Source organism: Dermacentor albipictus, chromosome 2, assembly GCF_038994185.2.
Source record: "Dermacentor albipictus isolate Rhodes 1998 colony chromosome 2, USDA_Dalb.pri_finalv2, whole genome shotgun sequence".
Taxonomy (NCBI): Eukaryota; Metazoa; Arthropoda; class Arachnida; order Ixodida; family Ixodidae; genus Dermacentor; species Dermacentor albipictus.
This window is the reverse complement of record NC_091822.1, coordinates 195098050-195111885: the sequence shown is the minus strand read 5'-3', so window position 1 is coordinate 195111885 and position 13836 is coordinate 195098050. Positions and strand designations below refer to the sequence as shown.

General features: G+C 47.8%; 1 protein-coding gene across 1 annotated transcript in view; it reads right to left on the bottom strand.

Moving 5' to 3' along the window:
* The window catches only part of Rrp6 (exosome component Rrp6), an 84559-nt gene that overhangs the window by 40654 nt on the left and 30069 nt on the right, over positions 1-13836 (bottom strand). The window contains exon 7 of the mRNA XM_065427550.1: positions 5325-5438. Coding sequence (XP_065283622.1) covers positions 5325-5438 — 114 coding nt within the window. The remainder of the gene's footprint in view (positions 1-5324; positions 5439-13836) is intronic.

The window sequence follows — 13836 nt, the reverse complement described above, 5'->3', positions numbered from 1 at the left end:
AGAAAGGTCAAAAGAAGGACGAAGGAAGAAGGATTGCAAGAGGACAAAGGTGTTTGTCCTCTTGCAATCCTTCTTCCTTCGTCCTTTCTTTGACCTTTCTTTCCATACTTAAGTGCTTTGCACTGAGGAAACTTTACACCAAGGCACTCTAAGTAGCTTGCACTTGCAGTATACGAAAGGAAGGTGCAAGAAGCCACCAGCAAGTATCGACACAGCCAATGCTTCTCCCTGCATCTGACATTGCATCATTCTGAATATAGCACTTATATACACACACAATGACATGCGAAGTGCAGCACGAGCATTAGAATCAAGCCCACTTATAATAATAGCAGTTTTAACAATAGGTACTATATCGGATATAAAAATGAGCAGCCGATGCATCTATTCTATGCTAACTAACTACAATGCTCACACGCTGTGTTAGCTGTTATAACAAGTAGATCTGGCTACTGAGTGTGTACACCAAAAGAGAAAAAGAATGCAAAATTCTTAAAATAATTTTTTTAAAAAGTGCGAGTCACCACATTTGCCTGCATGCCACACACTTTTGCCACACCCGCCTCTGTGACGCACACCCCACATGGCATGCCTTCATTGTATCGCCCTTTGCACTGCGAGGGCCACACACCGCTCTCCAGTTTCCCTTCCACCACTCCGACGACAGCGCAGTCAACTTGTGCATCAAAGGTGGAAAAAAGACAGGGGAGGGGTGCAGGAGGCTCGCGATGCGTAGGGCGATGCAATGAAGGCATGCCATGTGAGGTGGGCAACATAAACTGCACTGTTTTATGCGCCAAAACTATGATCTGATTACGAGGCACGCCGCAGTAGGGGGTCTCCAAATTAATTTTGGTGACCTGGGGTTCTTTAACATGCACCCTAGTGCACAGTACACAGGAATTTTTACATTTTACCCATACTGAAATGATGCCGCAGTGGCCATAATTTGATCCCACAACTTCGACTTGGCAGTGCAATGCCAAAGCCGCTATGCCACCGCGGCGGGTAGGGCGCATGGTACAAAGGCAGGTATGGAGAAGGTGTGGGGCATGCAGACGGATTTGGTAGCTGGCATTCATTTTCTCCTTGATTTTGCATCCCTTTCCTAGACACACAGTAGCCAGGTTTAATTGTAACAGCCAATAATGCAGCATGAGAAAATAAGTAAGCAGTTTATTTTATCAACAAAAGAAAAAATGCACACAGAAACACACACACACACACACAAAAATAAGCTGATGGTGTGGCAGCTGCTCATCGTTACATCTGAGTATTGTTAAAACCAACAGGGCTGTAGGTGGGCTCAACTGTACTTCATTCTCTCTCATTAAAATCTTTGGATGTTTGTCCTCTCTGCTTTTTCTTTGCAATCTGGTTATAACAATTATTGGTTATAACACTGGGATTTTCTTGGCACTTAAATACATATGCACCTCGTTAATTGGAAGTCCGTCGGACCGCAAAAAATAATCAAATTAACCGGGTTTTCGAGTATTGAAAATGGACAAAACCGAGAAATAAACGTACGAAATGTGGCTGTATCAACACTGCACCTTTACTTCACCTGAAAAACAGCCACTTGAAGTACCGTATTTACACTATTGTAAGGCGACTCGAATGTAAGTCGACCCCCCCATATCGCGTGACAGGAAAAAAAAAGGAGAGCATACTTGAGGGCGCATTCGATAACGAAGATTTATTAGTAGCTGACATGGTCACTCGACTACTCATCTTCACTAGTTCTGCCATCGTCATCGTTGCTACGGTCCCACAGCGTGTCGTCGTCCCGCGAAATTTCACATTTGCAAACGACCGCACCACGACATCTTGTGGAACAGCAGCCCACGCTGAATGCATCTAACCACACGCAGCCGTCAGGGAGGCTCTTTTGACAGGTCCGGTTGGCTTAATTTTGCGGTCTTCTGCCACCAGTCACTCATACTCACAGCGGAGCAGGTCCTTAAAAGGCAAAGCTCCGGGCGTGTTTCACGACCATGACGCACTTCACTGGCAGGGACCAATGGCGCATTTCAGCGACGTACGTCGCAAGCTTAGCCTACAGCTCCAGAAAGAGGTCAGACTTCGGCGCGTGGAAAATTCCTCACTTGCCGTCACAGGTGAAAATTTCGCTTCGCTGCAGTCGCCACTCTCGCACCAACCGTTCAGAAACATCGAACTTGCGGCCCGCTGCGTTGTGATTTGCTTCTTTGGCGTAAAGGATGGCAGCCGTCTTGAACGCTGCTGTGAACAAGTGCCGAATGATTAGTGGGCCTGGAGCATTCATGATGACTGAGGAAGCATAGAAGTAGCACGTAGCCGGCAGTCAAGAGGAGCGCGTCAAACCAATGCCTTTTGTCAAACTATAGAGATGGCTAAGCGCAACAGGCAAAGAGAAACCCACGAGTGGTGTCTGCTCTTCCATGAACTACCGATGCTCCCCACAAGCACCGCCGTACTGAGGGTGCCGCCGCAAATAGAACAGCGGCACGTCCATCAACTATCGACACCCCCTCATGAGTGTTGTGTGCACTGTAAAACTCTCACAAATGTTGAAAAACCCTTCTGAAAAGCAAACAAACATGAGGGATAGCGAAAAGCTATGGGTAGGGCCATAGAGCAAACATAAAATTCTAACTACGTTGTAGTTCCCGTTGGTCTTGCTTTTTTGGTGGTGCCATGTTTTGGTTTCGATTGTAAGTCGACCCTGCACTTCAGATTTTCAAATTTTAAAGAAGTGGTCGACTTACATTCGTGCAAATACGGTACAGTCGAACCCGACTATATCAGACCCGTTTACATCTAATTATTCTATATATCGAACAATTTCTGGGCACGGTATAGTTACAATGGGTATATACAGCAAAAATTATGTTTACATCGAACAAAAATAGCAGCGACTCCCGATATATCGAACGTCGAGCGGCGGAAAAGTGCCCCCAGAAGTTGACTTTCCCTCGCAGTTGCGGGTAAACACGACGGTGCGGCTCCATACAACCGCTCTCCCTACCGTGACCACGCTGCTTCGGACGAGCCGTCGACATGCCCTTGCAAAAAATTATCCTGGCCCGCCCGCAGCGCTTGCTCAGACAGCCAATCAGAGCCTCTTGTGCCCTCATCGTGCAAAATGACGAAAGTGCGAGTTTTCTCGGTGCTTTACTGGTCCATTGTGTGTGTGCCTTGTGGGCCTTCTCCCGCAGTGTTGCCATGATGAAGCAGCAGAATTTGCCTTTTGTCGTGAAGCTCGAAATCATAAATCGGGTCGAACGCGGTGAGACGTCGGATGTGTCCCCGCAGCGTGAATGATTCCGAGGAACACTCTCAGGATGATCTTGAAGAATAAGGGGGAAATTAGGGCTAAAGTGGCCAAACTCTCACCCCGGTGCTCATGGCGCCCGACGCGTACGCACGGCCGTGTACGAGTGGTTCATCCAAAATTGCTTCCGCGTGCTCGGTGATGACTGTAAATTCTGATGAATGCGACGCAGCCGTTGCCAGTGTTGCCGAAACTTGGAGCGAGCTGTCAGAATTTCCGGAAGCTGCTGACGAATCAATGGCGGACGAGTTTGTGAGTGCAAATGATGGTGTTGCGACTACGAGAGAGCCCAAAAACGATGACTACATTGCCGACATCGTACCGAGCACAAGAGAAAGTGGGCAAAATGAGGAAAGCAACGACGGTCCTTTGCCTATATCCTCCGAAGAGATTCGTGTGCTCGCACTAGTCCGGTGCTTCTGCACGAATGCGGAAGGTTGCGGCCTCAGCTGCTCCAGACTCCTTAGACAATGTGGAGAAGTGCGTGCGTCGCAAGCAGCGAAATTGCCCAAGCAGAAAGAAATGCAGGACTTTCATGCGAAACTAAGCTGGTTTCATCAATAAAATGATATTATAAATGGTATGTGCTTTTGTGACATCCAATTAGTCAGCAGGCTTATATCGAATTATGCTCTATATCGAATTGATAGGCGTTTTTTTGCTAGCTCGATATAGCTGGGTTCGACTGTAGTCATCGATGCATGACTGCTTGGCACGGTAGTTAGCCGCACCATAGGCTGCGTCCTCCAGTCTGCTTATAGTGCACACCAATTCACTGTTACCGCCGCTACACTCTACAAAACTGCGCACAACATTCACCGGAAACAGAAAGTTGATTTAAAGTGCCGCCTGGCTGCCACTCCGGCAACTGTACTGAATTCGGAGACTGGCAAACTAATTTTTTTGTTGCAGGTCACGGAGGCTATGGTTTAAACTGACGTATTATCCGGATATGGGCACGCTGGCTGTTCAAATTATTTGACAAAATTTGGATGCGAACTGTTGGGACCGCCAAAAACCTTCGAATTACACGGGATTTTGAATAAACCGACTTCAAATTAACGAGGTTTTACTGTATTGTTAAAAGTGGGTTCAACTGTACTCTTTCTGAAAAGTGATCACCATCACATTTGCTGCAATACCTCAACTTGCACTGTAAAATGCAGAGATCATTGGTGCTTTAAGTAAGCGTAGGTCACCAAGTCCTCTTTAATTTCTGGGAAGGCTCTTTTCTCAGAATGTCAGAAATGTTTTTTTCTTCCTGCTGCCCACAAAAAAGTGATTCTTCTTGTCGCTGCCAGCCCCTGCTGCTTTCTTCAGTCAATCCAAACTGTGGCACTACAGTGCTGCAGTGCCATTCCCGATAGCTCTGGCTGCCGAAATTGCTCTCCGCATGCTGCCCCTGTGGTACTGCCATCATGTAGAGCTCGGCAATGAAAAAAACGGAACAACGATCAGGGTGGTGACTGGCATGGTATGAGGTGTGCAAGCCTCGACAAATGTTTCGACACCATTCAGCAGGGCACATAATTTCATGGTTTCAGTCTTCTGCTTCCATTGGAGCACTGGATGTTAATGGCCTGCTGCTTTGCACCATGTTTCAAAATTAAAATCATGACTAGGCGCATAGATAGAACACAGTGCAAAGTTTTGGGACTAAAATATACAGTGCACCCTCTTTAAACGGAACTTCAAGGGACCAGGGAAATTGGTTCCGTTTATCAGAAGTGCCATTTACTAAGAGACATTGCAGAGAGCATTTCATGAATACAAAGCCAACCAACCATGAGGATGGTGTTCCGTTTAAGTGGCAGTTCCGTTTAAGTCATTTCTGTTTATTGAGATTCCACTGTATAGGAGACTGAGGTGACGCATGTCAGATTTTAGAAAGAAAAAAAAAAAAAAACTTGTTATATGCAGTTTTTACATCACATAGCTGGCCCCAAAGCAATAATGTGTTAGCCTGTGCTGAAAGTGATAGCTTGGCATGCTCATTGTGCATACTTACCTCTAAGTCCACAGCGATCTCGGTTTCCTTCGACAGTGCCGTGCACATGTCCTTTAGTTGATCGACTGTCTCCACAATCGTGCAAGGTGTCTCCTCAAGAGGTGGGGGAAGTCTCTGAAAAGTTCAGAGAGATATACATTAAAAATGCGGCCCTGTGCTGGATAACATGGACGCTTGCAAAATGGCTAGATCCATTGTATGGCGAAGAAGCCGTGGAGTGCGAATGCACATCGCGTCAGCTCCGCATTTTCTTATGATTCTCGGCGGAAAATCGCATTTTGTGGAGAAATCCATTGATCTTCAAAAGAACAGGTGCCAAGGAGTCCAAGGACGCCATTCCCTACCAGGTGGGCCCGTTTTTCGGCCGTCAATCGGTCCTTCCTCTCGCTGCGCGTGGCGGTAGATCTACACCTAACTAGAACGCCTCGACACCTCGAACGGCTCCGCCGCAGCGGTGGCTGAGAGAGCTCGGCCTACCGACGGAGATACCCAGGCCCTGCTCCCCAATGGAAGTCGTGAGCGTGGGAGGCGAAGAAATGCAACCGGAGGAGTTCGGAAAAGAATCAGGTTGGTGCGAAGTTAGAAGAGGCACAAAGAAGCGATGCAGCGGTGGTGCCGGATTGGCGGGACACGAACAGCAGGAAAGAGCCTTCGTCGGGGAAGCAAAAAATAGAAACAAATGGAAGAACGAACGCAAGGTGCGACAAATCATCAAAGCAAGTAGGCTGCCTAACCTGCCAAAAGAAGACTACAGGGTTATCGTGCGTCCACGTGGCGGACTTAAGGTATCAGACTACAAGCTGGATCGCATTTACTACTGTCTGCGCAACGCTGCCGGGGTCGGCCGAGAGACAGCGGAGGAAGACAGCATATGCATAAACAGCAAACAAAATATAGTGGTGCTCAGCACGCCTTCCGAGGACCGAGCCAGGAAATATGGGGCTATCAATAAGCTACGCCTTGGAGAACAAGAATTTGAAGCAAGTGCTTACAGAGCAGCTCCTGATAATACATCCAAGGGTCTCATCAGAGGAATATCTCAGGAGGAGAGTCTGGAGGACATAGTGACCAGTCTGGTCACGCCACGCAATCCTGGAGTCTTGCACGCCAAGAGAATGGGTAACACTGACAACGTGATCGTTTTATTTGAAGGTTTTCACGTCCCAAGATATGTGAGGTATGGAGCGATGCTTATCCAATGCTCCTTGTATAAAAAACACATCGACATATGCTATGGATGCGGAAGAACAGGGCACAGGGCTGACGTGTGCCCCAACCCTGAAGACAAGATTTGCCGGGGGTGTGGGTGCAAGAATCCACAGCAGGATCACAACTGCAACGCGGAGTGCCAACTGTGCGGCAAAGACCACCTCACGGGAGACAAGAAGTGCCAAGCAAGATACAAGATACCGTACCTGGTCAGGAGACGCCGCTGGGAGCGACGGAGGAGGGAAGAAGAGGCCGAAGAGGAAGAGTACTGCTACGACAACTACAATGAAAACAGAGGGAGCAACAATAATAATCATAAGACTGTAGCGAGCAAGCAGCCCTCAACCGACAAAGAAACAAGCAGGAAAAACTATGGAAGACACCGCTCCGGTTCCTTCCCGAGACTGCCAGGGGAAGCCGGTCGCCAACGCTCCAGGTCCAGGTCCAGGACCAGATCGTGGACGAGGTCAAGGTCGAGGTCCGGTTCGAGAACTAATCGAGGGGGAGACGGCAGCAAAGCACAGGTGAGCTGGGCAAGCGCGGTCTCCGGCACTGCTACTCAATCGCCTAAAGTTAAAGGGTCCGCCCTAGAACAGGAAATGACACAGATTAGAAACATGTTAGAACAGATTACCCGAGAGAATGCAATGCTTAAAGATGAGATCAAGCAACTTAGGGCTGAAAACGCGAAGCTTCAGCAAGAAAAGAATGGCAACGCACCCTCCGCCAGTACGACGTCGACGCGGAGTCGGGCTCCAACGCCCGTTCCCACGCAAGCGAACGGAGAAGCACCACCACACAAAAGGAGGGCGCAAGAAACGGCTGAAGAAAAGAGCGTCTTTGCAATCGGCGAGGTTATGGGAACGTTTAAAGGAATGTTCGATGGGTTACAGCAACAAATCACAAACATGTATGTAGAGATTAAACAACGATTCGATGGATTAGAGAATAGAGTAGCGGCACTAGAAAGCACACCAAAGGATATTAGGCCAGCAGGCGCAGGACCGGTTAAAAGCAAGCCGTATAGCAGGCCGAATGCGGTAGAAAATAGCAAGGCCACCGGGGAAGAACAGATAAATCAACATGGCGCCGCGTAACCAATACGCGATTTGGCAATGGAACTGCCGCGGGTATCGTCGCAAGCGAGGAAACCTGCAGCAGTTCATAACAAGTAAGGAGGCGCCAGATGTCATCGCCCTGCAGGAAACCGGGGGGATCGCAAAATTATCGGGGTATAAATCGTATAGTGCTTCCGGCGAGAAGGCAACCGTCACGACGCTCATACACAGAAACCTCTCGGCTGTCGAGCACGATACCGGTGTGCGCGGCATAGACCACGTCCTGATTGAAATAATCCCCTCCCGTAAAGAAGAGGGAAGTCTATTTATTCTGAACATATATAGTCCACCCCGGCACAAGCCCAAATTCGGCCCACTCTTCCGCAAAGTGTTGAGCGTAGCGCACAAGCAGGCACTAGTCGTGGTCGGCGATTTTAACGCGCCACACGCGGCTTGGGGATACAGCATAGAGAACATTAAGGGCCGAAGCCTGTGGGCAGACGCTCAGCACGAAGGCCTAACGCTCATAACTGACCCTCAGGCACCAACCAGAATAGGAAACAGCGTAACCAACGACACGACACCAGATCTCACATTTACGAAGAATGTAGCAATTTCTCAATGGACAAACATGCAGGAAAGCTTAGGTAGTGACCACTACATCGTCGTCACAACGGTACAAGCAGGCCCAAGGAAAAAGAGGGGGAGAGAACTGAAGCTAGTAGAATGGGACTCTTTCCGCAAAATCCGACAAGATGATGCGGAAGACACTATAATGGACATAGAGAAATGGGCAGAGAAACTGCAAGAAAACATTAAACGAGCTACCAAAACTGTTCCAGAGGAGGCAGGTATAGAGGAGATGGATAGCAGATTATTGCACATGTGGGAAGCGAAAGGTAGCATGCTGAAAAGATGGAAAAAGCAAAAACATAATCGGAAATTAAGGAAGAGAATTGTGGAATTAAACAAGGAAATCGAGATATATGCAAATAGGTTAACCCAACAGAAGTGGGAAGCCACGTGCGACTTGATGGAAAGGCAGATAGGAATGTCCAAGACCTGGAACATTCTCCGATGCCTCTTGGACCCCGGAAGTACAAAAACCATACAAAGACACAATCTACAGAAGGTTATACACAGCTACAACGGCACAGAAGAGCTCTTCCGAGAGCTCCAAAAGATGTACGTTGGAGATGCGGATAGAGAAGTACTTCCGGATTACCTAGGTAACGAGAATCCAGATCTTGATACCCCTATTACGGAGGCAGAAGTCAGATATGAACTGACCAGGCTCAACTCGAAATCTGCACCAGGACCTGATGGGATAAGTAACAAAACACTTAGAAACCTCGACGACGTATCCATCCGAGCTCTCACGGACTACATGAATAACTGCTGGGAGCAAGGCAGCATTCCAAGTCAATGGAAATCAGCCCAAATTATTTTTATACCAAAGACTGGAAAGACACCACAACTGACTAACTTAAGGCCCATATCCCTGACATCCTGCGTCGGTAAACTCATGGAACATGTGGTTCTCACACGTCTCACGAGATACATGGATGATGGAGGACTTTACCCACATACCATGATTGGATTTCGACCAAAGTTATCGACGCAGGATATTATGCTCAAACTAAATCATCAGATCATAGATGCGGGTGAGAAAAGTCTAGACACTAAGGCCATACTAGGTCTCGATCTAACTAAGGCCTTTGACACCGTCACGCACAAGGCCATACTACAAAATCTCCAAAAACTGGATGTAGGACGTAAAACATACGCGTACATCAAAGACTTCTTGACAGATCGTACCGCAAAGATTTCAATTGGAGAATCCAAATCAGACGCACTCAAGCTAGGTAATAGGAGTACCCCGCAGGGTTCAGTCCTATCTCCCTTTCTATTCAACGTGGCAATGATTGGTCTTCCTGCGAGACTCGAAAAGATAGAAGGACTCGGACACAGCCTCTACGCGGACGACATCACCCTTTGGGTGGCGGGTGGAAGCGATGGGCATGTGGAAGAGATCCTTCAAACCGCAGTAAACACGGTAGAAGACTACATCAAAGACAAGGGACTGAGATGCTCCTCGCAAAAATCAGAACTTCTGCTCTATATGCCCACATGCCGGGGTCGAAAAAGCATCAGGGAAAGGCCGGGCATTGTGGTCACAGTAGAAGGCACCACAATACCGATAGTGGAGAGCCTGAGAATACTGGGACTCCGCATATCCGAAAACGGCCATAACGGAGAAACCATTAGACTACTTGACAATAGTGTTCAACAAACAATCAGACTAATAAAGCGGATATCCAACAGGCACTATGGCATGAAAGAGCACAATCTCATCCGATTAATAGAAACATTCGTAATCAGTCGTATTGTATATGTGGTTCCTTACCTCAAGCTCTACGCTGCGGAGAAAGCCAAGATAGACTGCATTATTAGAAGGGCCTATAAGCAAGCCTTGGGACTTCCGGCAAATACGTCAAACGAGAAATTCTTGGCGCTCGGCGTGCACAATACATTAGACGAACTTATTGAGGCACAGAGAGTAGCGCAGTATGAAAGGCTTACGCAGAGTTTGACGGGGAGACACATCTTAGATGACATCGGAATAACCTACGAAGCACAGCACGGAGTGCGGAGAGACATCCCAAGGAAAATAAGGGAACATCTATCAATACCCCCACTCCCCAGAAACATGCACCCGGAGTTTCACCAAGATCGAAGAAACGCACGAGCGAGAGCTCTCCACAAAAGATTCCGTGATGCCAGGGACGTGGTCTATGTGGACGCGGCGGAGTACGCAAATGGACAGAGTATGTCGATAGTTGCTACGAGTCTAGAGGGTGACTGCAGAGTTAGTGGGACGGTGAAAACATGGAAGGCAGAGGTGGCGGAGGAAGCTGCCTTAGCACTGGCAATAGCCTCCACGGAAGCCAACACCGTAGTAAGCGACTGCAAGACAGCAGTCAAGAACTATGCAAAAGGAAGAATCTCGCCGGAAGCACTCAGAATTTTAAACAACTTTCGTGAAGATCGCGACATTCACATTATATGGGCACCCGCACACTCCTCCCTTCCCGGGAATGAAATAGCGCACAACCTGGCTCGAGAACTGACAGGCCGAGCAGGTGACACGCAACAAATACTGGGAACGGAGAGAGACCGGATGACCAGCTTTAACGAGATCACCAAACACTATAAATTGGGAAGGGCCCATTTCCCCCCGGCACACTCCTCGTTAAATAGACGGCAAGCGACGGCATGGCGCCTCTTACAAACAGATACATATCCGAACCCGGTGGCCTACCACCGCTACTACCCGGACCTTTACACGGATAGATGTAGATTCTGTGAAGAAAGGGCGGACCTACAACACATGGTATGGGCTTGTCCTCGTACACCCATACAGAATAAAATAATTAAAACCAGAGAGCAGTGGGAGACCGCGTTGCTCAGCTGTGCACCGGAAGACCAACGCAAGGCAATCCAGCAGGCCGAAGATGCCGCCAGGGCCCAAGGGCTCGAGGCCGTCATTTAGGTAGAGGCCTAGGTCTCAAATCTGCTGTGCACAAATAAAGTTTATTCCTCCTCCTCCTCCATTGTATGGCTGATGCCTAGACAACCACATGGCTATTCCTTATCTGCATTTATTGTCTTAGAAAAAATGAAAAACAAAAGAAAACAGCCCTGTTGCTGTTGGCCACTGCTCATAAACCAACAGAGCTTTTATGCACAAACACGTAGGCCTAACCGAGTAAGTTTTTTCATTTTGTGTTGTGCTCTGCCCTCTATTAGTCTTGTTTTCCATTCACCTGTGTAGTGGAACTTACTCATGTATGAAAGACCATCCAGCTTCTCCAGAAGCCTCAAGCATAGTTGAAGCATTAAAGGAACTTAAGTTGTATGCAGATACACTAAAGCCACATATATCACATCTCTCCCACAACTAAGAGCAATTGTCAATTACTAGTTGTAGCCAGGCCTAAATATATTCATTGAGTGTCTGAATGACTGACAGACTATTAAGCACAAGTAAGCAAGCATGAGAAGGGGCCATGGTAAATAAGCAAATCAAGTTAGCACTACGAACACAGAATTGTTCAGGCAAAGTACACATTACAGGGACTCAACATTATATAGCTAAGATGGATTCAATGTCTCAGGGAGCACAGTATTGTACTACATTTGTCTTTAATCAACACTTTTTATAGCTCCATGTTTTAAATGCCATGGTAGTCACAGTTTCATACATTTAACTTAACCCCTTAAAGGGCCCCTGAAACGGTTTGGTGAAATATTGTAGACGCGTAGGGTACAGTTCAAATTAATCATTCGCACCACAATTTGTGTGAAGCGTCTCATATTAAGAGAGCTATGGACGATTACAAGTTACTCTCCTCCACAGCCATGCATTTTCTCCTCAACTCGTTCGCCGAGTGATCGGGGCTAAGCTCCGCCTTCACTGGCTCTGCGTCATGATGGCACGTCGTGCTGTCTACTTCCGGTTCTCTAGGACCGAGTGTGCGAAGCCTCTCCAACCTCTCCACCAGCTGCTTGGCAGTCGACTTTAAGCGAGAGCTATCAAAGCAGCGTGCATTGCGAACACTCTGTCGCAGCGCCGAACGTGTCTGGTATTCCAGTAACCACAGGCGAGCTGGGCGTTTCGACGGATGGATGGAGGCATAACCTCAAGCTCATGAAGACTCTTTAACGTAAACGTACGTGGGCTGCCCGATCGGTCTGCATGGTCCAGCTGTTGGCGCAGAGCTTAACCAGTCAAACAAAGAGCTAATATTGCTCTAACCAAGTGTAAAACATTTTAAACATTAACAAAAACAGCATGTTAACGATTATGCTCCTGCGAAAAATGTACACCAGCAGCAAAGAATACACTTCATTACTGCTACTGTGTTTGGTTGAGCTCTGTGCCACCACGTGGCTGCACCGTGCAGACCATTCACATTTGCACTTCTGCTCCTCCCGTGAAACGACACGGTCAAGTGGCATGGCTCTGTTCCCTTGCTTGTGTTTACGCGAATACCAGACTCGCAAAACGCTACTGTGGTAGTAATCTTCTGGTGTAAAGTGGCGGCCGCAAACGCGCAAATCCTGGTGCCAATCGAATAGCGATAGTTCGATGTGCTGCAGCCACTCCGCTCATCTGCTGCCTTGCAGAGACACGATGTCACAGCTTGACATATTGCCAGTTGCTGCATTTGCAGCCCACAATGCAACAAAGGCGATTCACGGTGCTCATAAAAAGACAGACCGACACTGACCGCAGAGCTCTCATCAAGATGGAGCACGTTATAACATAAGCAGATGACATTGTGTGCCAGAAGTGCCCAAGTGTACTGAGAAATTGCTCTTGTGCATTCTCTTTTTGTTACTTTCTTTTTATTGAAAGAAATTAAGTAACATTCCAATTATTACGGACAATATTTGTTCACCATAAAGTTGGAAAAATTATAGATGACACGCCCTGGGCAGCCAATAGGATAGCTCGGCCTACTGATGTCAGGGCAATTTACGTCAAATGGGTAGGTACGGCTAAAAATTCAGCCAAGCAGTGTGCTGCGATCAACAGTGATGGACATTCTTAAAACCTTATAATAAATAATACGCTTTATGCGGAGCACTTAGATGCGCCAATTAATGGTCAGAAGGACCTACTCTAGTAAGTCAGTATGTTTGTGTAAACTCATCAAAATTGTTTCAGGGTCCCTTTATGTGTCTCGGACGAGCATAACTCTTCCTAGCCAAAGCGTCCTCAAACTACTTTGGATGAGCAGAGCTCGTCCTACCAGTATAGGTTCTCCTCTTGAGTGTTCAAGATGAGAAACACTCGTCAAAGGCTTAGATTGCGTATCGACCACCAGATGGAAGCACTTACTTGACAATTTCGGTTTCTCATGTGAAAGGAGCACGGTTTTTGTGTGAAAAAATGGTGTCCAGTGGCACTGACACTTGCATGAATCATCTTTCAATGAAGATGATTAAGTGTGGGGATGCGCGACCCTCGCACCTCCCCTGATGTTTTTCCCGCATAGCGCGTCTCCTGTAGTGCGGCTTCGCCGCACACCGGCGGTCCGAGTGGTACAGGCGCAGTGCGAGAGATGGTGCGCGCGTCGCGCCGCTGCGCGGTTACTTGGGTGCAGGAGAGACAAGGCGCCCTCTCTTGGGTCCGAGACAGTCAGCGGGACAGACGTGCTGCACGTGCAGCAACGCTC